Raw genomic sequence first — 14,090 nt, forward strand, 5'->3', positions numbered from 1 at the left:
TGTGGCTTGCCCAAGGTCACACAGCTAGGAAATATCTGAGATAGGATTTGAATTCAAATCATCCTGACTCCAGACCCAGTGCTATGTAACAACTATGTAACCAGTCACCTCTAGGAAGTGGGAGTAGGAGTAGGAGTAGGAGTGGGAGTGGGAGTGGGAGTGGGAGTGGGAGTAGGAGTAGGAGTAGGAATAGGAGTAGAAGTGTCACCAGAACTTTGGGGCAATAAATAGAAATGTGATAAGCATATATTATAGCTGGAACCCAAATGATAAACACATAACTTAGGAATCTGACAACTTGCTGGCCTTGAAAGCCCTGTAATACTATGTCTACCCAGCTCAGAGCCAGTAGAAGATCGAAAGTTACCCAGTGATTTCAGGTAATGAAGATGGTTAAGAATAAGAGTAGTTTAAGCTAAAGCCAACTTTGGGGATGAATTATTCAGAATCTCAGAGGTGTCAAACACACTCGAGGACAGCATTCCTGAGTGTAGCCTGAACCAGATTAAAATATAATTGGTAGATGTTTAACAAGATAAATAAAAATACAATAAAATGCAGGTATTGTTGATTTGTGGTTTTTTAAGCTTCTATTTGTTTGACACCATTGATCCAGGTCAGGATACAGGTGGAGCTTTAGCCTAACATTGCACCTGACTGACTCCCTGAGGAAGAGTCCTGGGTGAGGTTAGCTTCAGAAAGGTTAAGAAGATGGGGTAGATAGAAGGTTAGGACCTGAATAAATCATCCCCTAGCTGTCTGACTGGGCCCAGATTCCCAGGGGGCAGGGAAGGAATGAAGCTACATAAACCTGCCTAGGTCCAAAAGACCTGAGTTTTGCTAATTATCGAGGATTCATCTCACCCTTGAATGTATGTTCATTGATAAGGCATGACACTGAGCCTCATCAAACTTTGAAATTGGACAGCAAATGCCAACGTGGCACTAGGTAGAACCATAGAAAAGGAGGAATATGTTTTCCTTACCTCTCTGCTTGTCCACAGAGTCAGCCCCGCCCTCTTTCTGCTGTCCTCCCTTGGCAGAGCTGTGCAAGACAAAGAAGGGTAAAGGGTGGAGCTTATCCTATATAAACTGATGGCAATCCAAGGTGAGCTCAAGTTTTCAGCTGGAGAGTTAGAGGGAGCCACCATGAAGATTACAGTTGCCACCTTTTCCCTGCTCCTGGTCCTGGCCCTGTGCAGCCAGTATGGTGAGACCTCTGGGATAAAGGGGATGGTTACCCCAAGATCTCTTTCTCTTTTCTCTCTCTCTCTCTCTTTCTCTCTCTCTCTCTCTCTCTCTCTCTCTCTCTCTCTCTCTCACACACACACACACACACACACACACACACACACAGACACACACACACACTCATGCCTTACTTGGAAGGCTTGGAATTCCTTGGAAGACTTTGAGGAATTCCAAGAAGCCCCACTAAGCCTCCATCCCACTCAGAAAAAAAATTGCATAGATAGCAACCCTTTTAAAAGTATAAAACTCTTGAGAAGAGTAATACTTTGAACCGTCATCATCTCTTCACATCTTTGTATAAGTGGGGGTTTTCTGGTGGTTGAGGAAGGGATCTGAGGATCATAGATTTAAAACTTGAAGGGGCCTCAGAGATGATCTACCACAACCCCAAGAGAGATGAAATGATTTGCCAAAAGTCACACTTGCCATGCTAGGTTTCTCACTGAAACCAAATCCAACACTGTTTCCATTAAAGCAGCTGCTCTGGGTCAGAGATAGTTTCTTGGCAGGAAAAGAGACAGAATGGGAGGTTCTGAGCAGCTGGGGAAGCCTGAGGGTGCTGTGCACCTATGGGACTGAAGTTAGCTGAGGGCCACAGGAGGGGTCAACAAAGAGGGCCAGCTCAATCATTTTGTCTCAGATTAATCCGGGGCTGTGGTGAGGCATGAAGGTTGGGAGGTGTATCTATGTCTGTACCTTATATCTGCCTTTGAGAATGCTTAGATCCCCATCCCCATCTTCTATCCTTCTCTCCATCAGTTGTTGTTCAGTCATGTCCAACACTTCATGACCCCATCTGGGGTTTTTCTTGGCAAAGTTACTAGAGTTTGCCATTTCCTTCTCCAGTTCATTTTACAGATGAGGAAACTGAGGCAAATAGGATTAAGCAACTTGCCTGGGTCACACAGCTAGTAAGTACCTGAGGCTGGATTTGAACTCATGAAGAGGAATCTTCCTGATTCCAAGCCCAGCACCATATACACTGTTCCACCTAGCTGCCCCAGTCCCTCCATCAGTGGGTTTGGTCATAGGAAGGGGGCCACCCTCATTTTACCTGAAAGTGTGGAATAAATGACAAACTTGAATGAAAAGGAAAGGAAGAAAATCTTTGTCATAGGATCATAGATCTAGAGTTGGAAGGAATCTTAGAGGCCATTTCATCTCCCACTTCATTTTACAGATGAGGAAACTGAGGCCCAGTGGTTAGATGACTTGCCAAAAGTCACAAAGGTATTAAGTAGTAGAACTAGGATTTGAACTCAGGTCTTCTGATTCTAGAGCTAGAGCTCTTTCCACTGCCTCTCACCTCACCTCACCCTAAGGATCAGTCAACCAACATACATTCATTAAGCACTTACCCGGGACCAGACACTGTGCTAGTTGCTAGACATACAAGCACAGAATTGAAATAGTTGCTGCCTTCATTCTAAGTCCCTGCTTACTTTCTATTTTCCTCTCTTCTCTCTTAGGAGGGGAGGAAGTAAAGTAAAAACAATAGGTACATACATAAGGATATACAAGGTCTGAAATAAGTAACAAGTACAGTGCAAAAATATTAAGTGCACAAAAGTAATAAGTGCCAGGATACAGAAATGGAGGGTCAAGAAGAAGACCAGTCTGACTGGGCATTGGAGTGCAAGAAAGGGAAGAATAGCTGGAAAGAGAGGTTAGAGCCAGCTGATAGAGGACTTTAAAAGCCAAATGAAATGTATAACTGATCTTAAAGGCAATAGGGGGCCATTGTGGTTTATTGAGTAATAAATACTTATTGACTGACTGAGTAGGAAAGCAACATGGTAGTTGCTATGCATTAGAAGAATCAATTTATTAGGTCTACAGAGGATGGATTGGAATGGGGAGAGATTTGAAGCCAGGAGACCAATTAGGAGGTCATTGCAGTAGTCCAAAAGAGAGGTTATGAATCTAGGTGGCAAACATGTGGATTGAGAAAAGGGGTCAGATGCAAAGGATGTTGGGAGTGGAAATAAGATTTAGAAACTAATTGATCAAGGATAATAGTGAAGTCACAAATCTAAGTGACTAAAAAGATAGTGCTGCCCTCAACACAAATAGGGAAGTTTGGAAGATTGGGAGGGGGTGGGGCCAGTGAGAGAAAATAGAACTCTGGTTTGGAGATGTTAAGTTTGAAATGCATCCAGTTTGACATTTCTAGTAGTCAGTTGGAGATCCATAACAGAAGCTCAAGAGAAACTAGAGTTAGATAGATAAATTTGGGAGTCATCTGCATAGATTGATCTACATATTGAACCCATGGAGGGAGATGAGATCACCGAGTGAGAGAGTATAAAGAAAGAAGAAAAGAGGGCCAAGGACAAACTCAGTTAGTAAGCATCATATGGATGATGAACCAGCAAAGGAGACTGAGAAGGAGCAGTCAGAAAGGCAGGAGGATAACCAAGAGAGAGCCGCGTCATGCAGATTCAGAGAGGAGAGAATATCTAGAAAGAGGAGATAATGAGAGTGCTAAATGTCCAGAGAGGGCAAGTTAGAGACCAAAGGATCTTGCCATTTAAGAGATCACTGGTGACCTTGGAGAGACAACTTTCAGTTGAGTGATAAGTCTGGGAGCCAGGTTGACATTAAAGTCTTCTGACTCCAATTCTCATTTCACTACTGCATGAAAGGTTTGTGGGTGCATGCAAAAGGTAGACCTCAGACAATCCAAGTGAAAAGGAGTCTCTGGGTAAAAGATCACAGCTCTGTGGGCAGGATTAAGGGGTCATAGACATATGAAGGACCTCCTATGGTCCCCCCCGACCCTCTGACCACTTCTGAGGATGCGTTTCCAGTCACATCCTAATTGTGGATGCTTCCTGCTTGTGTTTCTAGCTGAAGGCTGCACTGGATTTTATGGCACTTTCGGTGTCCTGCTCCTTGGGGATCCTTCTTTGCTAGCACTGAACCTCGAAAAATATGGACCTACTGAAGCTGAGACTCAAGCCTTAATAAAGGTACAGGAATGTTATGCAGAAAGTCCTGTGAAAACATCTCTCATCGATGCATTATTCTTGGTAAGAAAAGTTCCGTTTCTTCCCCTCAGCTCCAAGAGGCCAGACTTCCTTCAGTGCCACACTCCTACCTCTGACACAAGTGACAGACATCACACATACACATGTACACACAGCAAGTGCCAGTGACATACATCAGGCTGTGTCTTACAAGGAAGTATAGGATTTGCCTCAAATGGTGGCAACCAAAAGCAGAGACAATAGAGATCAAGGGAATCAGCCATGGCCCCTCCCACAGGCCTCCTGGGCTTATTGGCCTCTTCTTTCCTCCCTGACACTATCCATTCCAGCCTACCCACCCTCCACCTGATCCCTGGGATTCATCCCAGCAATCATCTTGGAGGCCTAGAAAAAAGAGAGAAATCAGAGGCTAGCAGCCACAGTTGGGGTTGAGAGGAGGGGTACCAGGGAGGCCAGACTCTAGACCAATCACTATACATATGACTACAAGGAAATTCCACTAAAAAGAGAATCCCAGGAACCTTGTCCCTACCCACCATCAACCCTGTCACATAAGGCTGCACCCCACTGCATAAACAAGATCTTAACCCAGAAGCCCTATTCTCCCCACCTTCAGTCCAGATGGTAAGGGGTAAATCCTATTACCCTGCACACTCCAACCTGCAGCCCAGAGAGACAGAACATTTCTCACACGATTTGGGTTTGGGGGATAAGCTAGAGGTGGGGCATAAGCCCATTCTCGAAGCCCTCCTTAACTCTGCTTTATACCTTATCCTTTCTCTCTCCCCAGGTGGGCATCAGCATAAAACCTGAATGCTTGCTAAACCTACCTACTAAATACGTTCAAAATAAATAATAATCCCACAATTTCCACTGGACAACGTCCCAGTTACTGCCAACTCTGCTCACTTCATGCCTACTCTGGGCCCAGCTCAGCTCCTGTAGTGACCTCAGGCCCCAAGAACCTGCCCAGCAGGGGTGATCATAGACCCTGATGATTCTAATAAAGCAAATGCACCTCAAATCTATTTGTGACTCTGTCATTGCATGAGCTACTGAGTAAATGATATGTGTGCCACTGCCTGACTAGGGGAAGGTTTGGGAAATACTAAAATTGGACTTCGAGCCCCAGACTAACGTACAGGCCCTAGCTTTTCCTCTTACTAATTGTATGACCTTAGCTAAGTTATTCTCATCCTCAATTTCCCCATCTGCAAAAAGGGCTTAATTAGATGATCTCTAAGGCTTTCCCCAGCTTATAAAATTCTGTGATTACGCATTTGTTGTAATTGTGTGTTACTGTGTAATTGTGTTGGACTATAATTGTATGTCATTTTGTATGACTGTATTTATGGAATATTATTGAGTACACTACATCACACACTGTGCAACTTTCTGGATGTTACCGTGTGCAATTGTGTATCACCTAGACACATGACTCAGAGTGGCTCTGAATGTCATTATGAGTCCCCTTGCATAACACTCACCATCACACCCCGACAGACCAAGGCCCATTTTGTGAGAACTAACTAGGCTTTTATATATGCACGGACCCACCCTTCATCTCTTTCCTCTCATCTATCTCCTCCCCAGCAAGACAATTCTGAGTACCACGCGCTCCAGTTGTGGCCTCTGGAGGGCGCCAAAGCTCTTTCCCTCTTGACACATGCTCTGAGCTGGGCCTGAACCCTTTCCAGGGGAGTAACATAAGGACCGAAGACACAAAACCCAAGTCCAGGTTCATCTCCCTCTGAGGCTCCTTTTTCAGGCCTGGAGATGTCTGCCTAGGTCCCAACCCAGTCTCATCAATCTCCTAAGTTCCATTTCCCCTGAATCTATCTCCTTATCCCAGCTCCTACCCTAGTCCTCCCTAGACCTCTTTTTTTAGAGTGTTTCTCACTTCCCTTCTCTGTCTGTCTTTCTCCCTCATGCCTCTCTATCTCCCTCTATGTCTATGTTCCTGTGTCCCTGCTCTTTTACCATCTCTCTTTCTCCCCTTTATCTATGGTTTCTTCAAATATCCCTCCATCTTTCACTTCCCTCATTCCCCCAATCCCAAGATCTTGCCTTCAGTGGTGGGATTCAAATGAATTAATAATCGGTTTTCCACGGAACCGAGCTAAGGGGTTGCCCCCTCTTTTTACACCCCCCCAACTTGGCAGGTGCAGTCCCCACCCCCACTAACAACAGGTTCATAGAACTAAAAGTAAAATTAAGTACTGGTTCTACCAACCCCGAGCAAACCAGCTGAATCCCACTACTACACAACCTTCCCCCACACCCAATCACCTAGCTTCTTGACCCTGCTAGAACTTCAGGGCTAACCTGGTTCCTCCAGATAATGACAACTCCCTTCCAAATGCTGTCCTCTTTAAGTCAACATCATACTGACTCATTCTGTCTCAGCTCTTGCTCCCTTTTTCAACCCTGGGTACTTGCTCATCCTTTCTATAAGGGCATGGTGGAACCTGGTCATGAAAGCTTAATCTTAAATCACCCTCAGTCCATCCATCTCTAAAACCCATTAGCACCCATAGTCCCAGTGACTGGGAAGTCACAGATACCAAGCAACCAACCCAGAGGCAGATAGATAGACCCATAGATGGTGGAGCCCTCGCCAGTGACAATGGGGACCAATAATCCAGATAAAACCATGGGATAGGATAGAGGCCAGGGTCTGAACATAACCGCAAGGCCAAGTTTGATTATACCATGATCAGGAGCTAGAGACACAGGCTGTAAGGTCAAAACCAGTAAGTTGGGGCATGGAACATAGGCAAAACAGAGGCACAGTCATAGAATCTCAAAGTTAGAAAGAACTTAAAGTCCACTTTCCTATCTGATGCAGGAATCTTCTTTAAAATGTCTATAGCTGCTTGAACATTTAAATATGTGAGACTTAGGAAAGTCTCCTCGTTGGGAGGTAGGAGAGCAGAAGAATACTATACAGAAGGGAAGGAAATGGAAAGCTGACTTTTAGAAGGAAAAAAAAAATTTGAATGGGGAAATAGGGGCGTCAGTGGGAGGATAGGATCACCTGAGCAGATGAGGTGACTTGGAGATCAGAGTAAGTCAGTGAAGGGGCAGAGAGTTAGTGATGAAGAGAAGGTATGAGGTCATGGTGGGGGGAGGGCCAAGGAGAAATATGGGGAGTAGGGCGATGCAATGAAGAAAACTCACTAGTGAGGAAAAATCTCCCCATATCCCTTACCTTGGATTGTAGTTGAAAACCCTAGTGATGGGGTGTTTGGGTGCTTGTATTTGAACCCTAATTCTAACAGCCTCTGCTTGGGTGCCTGTGCCTGAACCCCAATTCTAAAACCACATCCAGTTCTACAATCACATCTCTCCCTAGCTTCAAAACATTGGCCCTAGCAGTTTCTCTCTAGAAAAGCAGGGCAGCATGCCCTAGCAAAACACTTATCACTCCTCCTGATACTGGAAGGCAGCTGTGCCTATATATTGCCTGTGTACTGATAATTGGCTATACCCTGAGACATCACCATATTCACTACTTACTGACCTTACTGATATGTATCCTAGATATAGTCAAATGTATACTCTCTTACATTTATTTTGTCTAACAAGACATTTGATGAAAGCCACTTAGATATTCCCAGTCAGCCCTGACCAATAGTTAACTTAGTGACATTTCACAGTCAAAGCCACACCTCCAGATCACCCCACCCTGCCCTGTGGGCTATTTCCCAGTGAACTCTGGGTAATACTCCTGGGCAGTAGAGACAAAAAGTGCATGTTCCTTTAAGAATGGACAATGCCTTAACCACTCCCTAATCCCACCACAAAACACCTAATTAACATGTTTCACCCCTAAATCTCTTATAAAAGCTCTTCCTGCACCCATGTAAGGTTGCAGGTTCCCTAGGAACTCTTGCCTGCTGTAAAGCATAATAAATCTTTGCCAACTTGACTTGAAGAATGCTTGAGATTATGAATTCATTCTGGACAGCCCTGACCCTCTTCAGTACTTGGATCCTTGAGGGGCCCTCCCCCTCAACCAGGAACTCCAGTCCTGGGAACTTTAGATTTGTGATTCCCAAATCCCTGGGTTTTTCTCCCTCAACACTAGGAGATGAAAAGGGAGCATCTGCTCCCACACCCAGACACAGGGAACTACAGACAGGCGCACGCACACACACACACACACTTTCGACTACAACACAAAGAATGCTCTCGATGCTCTCAGTTCCAGAGGTTACCAACATTGACAAAATATTCCTATTCATACTCCTCAACTGAAACTTACCTTCTTATTCTATCCAGGTTCTTATCAGCCAAACCAGCCACTCCCCCAGAGAGCACAAGAGTTCCTGGATGGCAGTGGGTAGACGAAGTGAAGAGATTCCAAGGACTTATACCCTCAGATGCTCAGCCTCAGCCAAGAGAGTGACTGTCATTCAGCTGGCCTTGTTGCTGGCCCTCAATACAGTTTGAATACCCCAGGGTAGGATAGAAGGGACAATAGACACAGACCATCACAGAAAAGATTCACAATATTCTGGTTCATCAGCTAAAATACATCCATTTTGGTCTACATGTCCTGGAACTATGACATCTGTACACCAGTGGATAGGGCTCATTTCCCAAAGCCAGAGCTGCTCCTAGGGCCCATTAGCAAACTCTACCATGATATCCTTCAGAAGACTCCACAAATGCTTCTGCAAAACAACAGTGAAAGAAAAGGGAGGAGGGGAGCAGTGAAGGAGGACAGTGCTTGTGGTATATGTTGTATCTGACTCTGTATGTACATGTGGTGCATTGTGGGGTATGTGGAGAGAAGGGGGGAAGAGAGGGGGAAAGAGGGAGGAGAGAGACAGAGACAGAGACAGAGACAAAGTATGTGTATGTGTGTGTGTGTGTGTGTGTGTGTGTGTGGTGTCTGTGTCTGTGTGTGTATGACTGTCTATGAGACACCATCTAGCCTAGACTTTGGCTTTTCCCGGCAGAGTGCAGTGCAAACCCTCTCTGACACAACTGAACTCATACACAGGTAGTGGCTTAGACCAAAGGATCCCAAATTTATTTGGCTAGATTACTCAGTATCCCCCTGGAAATCTACTTTCTTTAACATTTTAATGTTTTTTTTAAATTTGTATCATTTCAAAAAAGTATAATTTTTTTAAATGACACATCTTAAATTTAATAATTTATTGTAAATTTGTGGGGTTTTTTCTGCATTGAAATTTTGATGATGCAACTTTGCATCATATAACCATATAGCACTGTATTGTAAAAAAAAAGTCATTACACACACATATTCCTGCCAATGCATGCTGGACTTCCTGACAATGCACAACACACTCGCCTGCCAACACTTCCTTAAGACCTCTGGGTGGACTTGACCACTGATCAATTATAATTTGCATTTTATGTGTTTATTTGGAAAATAATGTAATCACTACAACTTTGACTCTGTTATACAACAGATGAAACATGTACAAATGGTTTTTCAATATTTTCTTATCTTCTTTCCTTATGCTTCGCCTGCCCCCTTATTCTTATTCAATGCCCCCCCAATTGCACCTGAGGCTACTACTGCCCCCCCCCAGGATCAATCTAGCATTCCTCCAGGGGGCAGTATTGCCCACTTAGGGGAACCTATGGCTTAGACCTATTGGACATGAGCTCTACTCTCTCTCACAAGCTACTTGCTTTCTCCATAAACTCATACTCTACCCCTGGAGGCTGTGACTCCCAAGGGCAAAGAACCAGAGGAGTAGGAGCCTTCCAGGGGCTTATACAAGTTGCCTCTAGGCCTGCCAGGGCCACTGCCCTGCCTTGGGGAACAGTATAAAAGCATCTGGGGGTGGGAGGTTGGTGGCCATAACCAAGCACACCCAAATAAGAAAACATGCCCAAACCCCGCTCCCATTCACTTCTCCCCAAAGTCCTTATAATGCTAGAATGTGCACACAGCAATTGTCTGGGAAAAATTGGTCTTGAACTAATTCATCCATTAAGTCCTCACGTCCCAACCCCTGTGGGCAGTGCCCTGATTGCCACCAATATGCAATTGTGTGCCCTTGGTTTGTGATTACATGCTTCTGTGCAAGTAACTGTGTCTGTACATGGTTTGTTTGTTTGTTTTTTTTATCATTCTAGTTGGAGCTTTGTGCATTGATATGACTATAGAAGTCACTAGTTACCAAGGTGAAGGAGGGAGAACTCAGTGGATAAGGTCTTTGTTTTTTTTTATTTTTGTTTTTTGCTTTTGTTGTTGCTAGTGATTACCCTCTCCTCAAAAAAACCACATTTTTTTAAATTCCAAACATAAAAAACACCAAATAAAATGAGAATTTCCATAATCAAAGTAAAACAGGATAAAATTAAACATAAAACCACAAATCTCTCTTAAATATAACTTGCTTTTCCTCATAAGTATCTAATAAATATAACTTAAATATACAATAATATGTAACTTTCAAAACTGTCCTGCTTCTCTGTGTTTCCTTTTGGCCTTCTTTTTGTTCATTTTTTAAAACTGCTTCAATGACCACCCCCTTTATTTTTCTTTTTTAGCAATCTATCTGTAGTCCATTTCTCCCTCTTATCTCCCCAACTCACTAGGGAAAAAAGGAAAATAAAAACTTTTTAAAGAACATGGTCTTTGGCCAAATGCCATATAGTTAAGGCATGTAGGTGCTGTTTGTCTCCATAACTTACACACAGAACTTTAAATGGGAGGGCAGAGATAAAGTCTTCCTAAAGCTACTGGAAGCTTTCTACAGGGCCATTTTTATTAATCTCTAAATATTTCATAGATAAATGACAGACTTTTTAAGTTACCCAAACTGCCCATCCCAGCATCCTCAAGGCTTGTGAACTGATAACTAACCTGGGTATGAAATAAGAGCATGTGTGTATAAGACAGAGACAGAAGGAATGCGGAGATAGGGGCAAGTATAAGAGAGACAGAGGTAGAAAGAGATAGAAAGATAGAGGTAAATGTGCTTGAAAGAAAGAGAGGAAAAGGAAAAGAGAGTAAGGAGTTGTGAGTGTGTCTGAGAGTTCTGTGTGAGAATGATAGAACATTGTGTGTCATGAGAGAGGGAAAGAGAATGAGCATTTATATGCTCATACTATGTGCCAGGCACTGTGTTAAGCACTTTTGATATTTCATTTGATCCTCACAACAACCCTGCAAGGTAAGTGCCATTATTATTCCCATTTTACAGGTGAGGAAACTGAGGCAGAAAGCAGTTAAATGATTTACACAGGGTTACAAAGCTGATAAATGTCAGAGGCCACATTTGAACTCAGGACTTCCTTACTCTAGCCTCAGTGTTCCATCCACTGTGTTACCCAGCTGCGTCTAGAGAAAAAGAAAGGAAGCTACACATGCATATGTGCAAGAGAGATGTGTGTACATGAAATCAAGAGAGAAAAGTTGTGAAAGAGGAGGATGATATGAGTAAGTAAGACCAGGGACCAGAACAGTGCCATAATGCAATTAGTCTGACTCCAGCAGCAGGACAACAGATAAGAGACCAGGACCATACAAGGCAACAACAATTCCTCTAGAAGAGTACAAAGCTTAGCCCAGTCCTAACATAAAGTTCCAATCTGGGCTGCAAGGCTAGAATGATAAGTGGACAACAGCAACAACGAAAAAAGGCAATACTTTGGGGGGGGGAATGGATATTCAATGAAATAGAGGGCTTTCAAGCATTCCTGATGAAAAGACCAGAACTGAACAGAAAATTTGATTTTCAAATACAAAACTTAAAAGAAGCATTAAAAGTCAACAGGAAAGAGAAAACTTAAGGGATTCAATAAGGTTAAACTGTTTACATTCCTACACAAGAAGGTGATATTTGTAACTTTAAAGAATTTCATCATTATTGGGGCAGTTAGAAGGAGTATACATAGACAGAGGACATGCATATGAGTTGACTATGATGGGCTGATATCCAAATAAATTAAATTAAGGAAATTAAGGGGTGAGGAAGAGTATTGCACTGGGAGAAGAGAGAAGGGGAAAGTAGAATGAGATAAATTGTTTCACATGAAGAGGCATGAAAAAGCTATTACAGTGGAGGGAAAGGAGGTTGGGGTGGCAGCAATGCTTGAAACTTACTCTTATTGGAATTAGCTCAAAGAGGGCATAACATACAAACTCAGTTTGGTATAGAAATCTATCTAACCCTACAGGGAAGTAGAAGGGGAGGGAAAGAAGAGAAGGGAGGGGACTAATAGAAGGGAAAGGCAGCTAGAAGGTGCTGTGGATAGACTGCTAGACCTGGAGTCAAGAAGTCATCTCCTTGAGTTCAAATCTGGCTTCAGACACTTACTAGCTGTGTGACCCTGGGCAACTCACTTAACCCCATTTGCCTCAGTTTCTTCATCTCTAAAATGAACTAGAGAAGGAAATAGCAAACCACTCAAGTATCTTTCATAAAAGTAAACCCAAATGTAGTCACAAAGAATTGGACATGACTGAACAACAACAACAAAAAAAAAGATATAAAGGAGGGTAGATTGGGAAAATCCATGATCAGAAGCAAAACACTTATGAGGAGGGACAGAATGAAGGGAGGGAGAGAGAAAAGGATAAACAGGAGGAAAATAGAACAAAGGGAAATACACAGGAATCTTAACTGTGAATGTGAATGAGATGAACTGACCCACAAAACAGAAGCAGAGTGCATTAAAAACCATAATTCTACAATATGTTGTTTGCATTCAAGCAGAGAGAGAGACACAGAGTAAAAGTAAGGGGCTGGAACAGAAGCTATTATGCTTCAGCTAAAGTTTAAAAAAAAAAGCAGGCTTAGCAATCCTGACCTCAGACAAATCAAAAGAAAAAATAGATCTAATTAAAGGAGATAAGGAAGGAAACTACTTCTTGCTAAAAGGTACCATAGACAATGAAGTAATGCACCAAATGGTATAGCTTCCAAATTTTTAAAGGAGAAGTTAAATGAGTTACAGGAGGAAATAGGCAGTAAAACTATATTAAAGAGGGACCTCAACTTTCCACTCTTAGAACTAGACAAACCTAACCAAAAAATAAACAATAAAGAAATTAAGGAGGGGAATAGAATTTTAGAAAAGTTAGATATGGTAGACCTCTAGAAAAATTGAAGGGGAATAGAAAGGAATATACCTTTTCTCGGCAATATATGGCACCTACACAAAAACTGGCCATGTATTGGAACATAAAAACTTCACAATCAAATGCAAAAAAAGCAGAAATATTAAATGTATCCTCTTCAAATCATAATGCAATAAAATTATATTCAATAAAGGACAGTAGAAAGGTAGATTAAAAATTAATTTGAAACTAAATAATCTAATCATAAAGAATAAGTGGGTCAAAAACAAATCATAGAAACAATCAATTTCATTAAACAATAAGACAAGACACTAAAAGTGAGACCAGGGGAAATCTGATATATCTCAATACTAAAATCAATTAAATAGAGAAAAAACATATCAATATATTGACTATGCAACTAAAAAATAACTAGAAAAAGGACACATTAAAAATCTACAATTAAACACCAAATTGGAAATCCTGAAAATTAAAGATAAATATAATTGAATATAAGAAAACTATTGAACTAATAAACAAAACTAGGAGTTGGTTTTGGGAAAACAATAAAATAGATGAATCATTGGCTAATTTGATTTTTTTTAAATGCTCCACCATCCTTGCACTAAAGTCACTTTGGAAGCATAGGCTGTGAACACATACTTCATGGTGTGTGGAGAACCTCAGCCTTTGTGTGTGTGTGTGCACATGCACATGCATGTATCTATTTCTCTGTAGATATGAGACTGGCACAGTGAGTATAGAATAACATTCCAATGTCATTCTGTCTGTAT

At 42.3% G+C, this 14,090-nt stretch overlaps 1 protein-coding gene across 1 annotated transcript; it reads left to right on the plus strand.

Annotated features, from left to right (window-relative positions):
* Nucleotides 1-1,149: 1,149 nt before the first annotated feature.
* On the plus strand, nucleotides 1,150-8,696 carry LOC118842243 (androgen-binding protein homolog). Its single transcript, XM_036749840.1, has 3 exons — nucleotides 1,150-1,210; nucleotides 4,102-4,283; nucleotides 8,526-8,696. Exons 1-3 carry the CDS (start codon nucleotides 1,150-1,152, stop codon nucleotides 8,694-8,696), a joined length of 414 nt encoding a protein of 137 aa, XP_036605735.1.
* The last annotated feature ends 5,394 nt before the right edge of the window (nucleotides 8,697-14,090 follow it).

Source organism: Trichosurus vulpecula, chromosome 3 (assembly GCF_011100635.1).
Source record: "Trichosurus vulpecula isolate mTriVul1 chromosome 3, mTriVul1.pri, whole genome shotgun sequence".
Lineage (NCBI taxonomy): Eukaryota > Metazoa > Chordata > Mammalia > Diprotodontia > Phalangeridae > Trichosurus > Trichosurus vulpecula.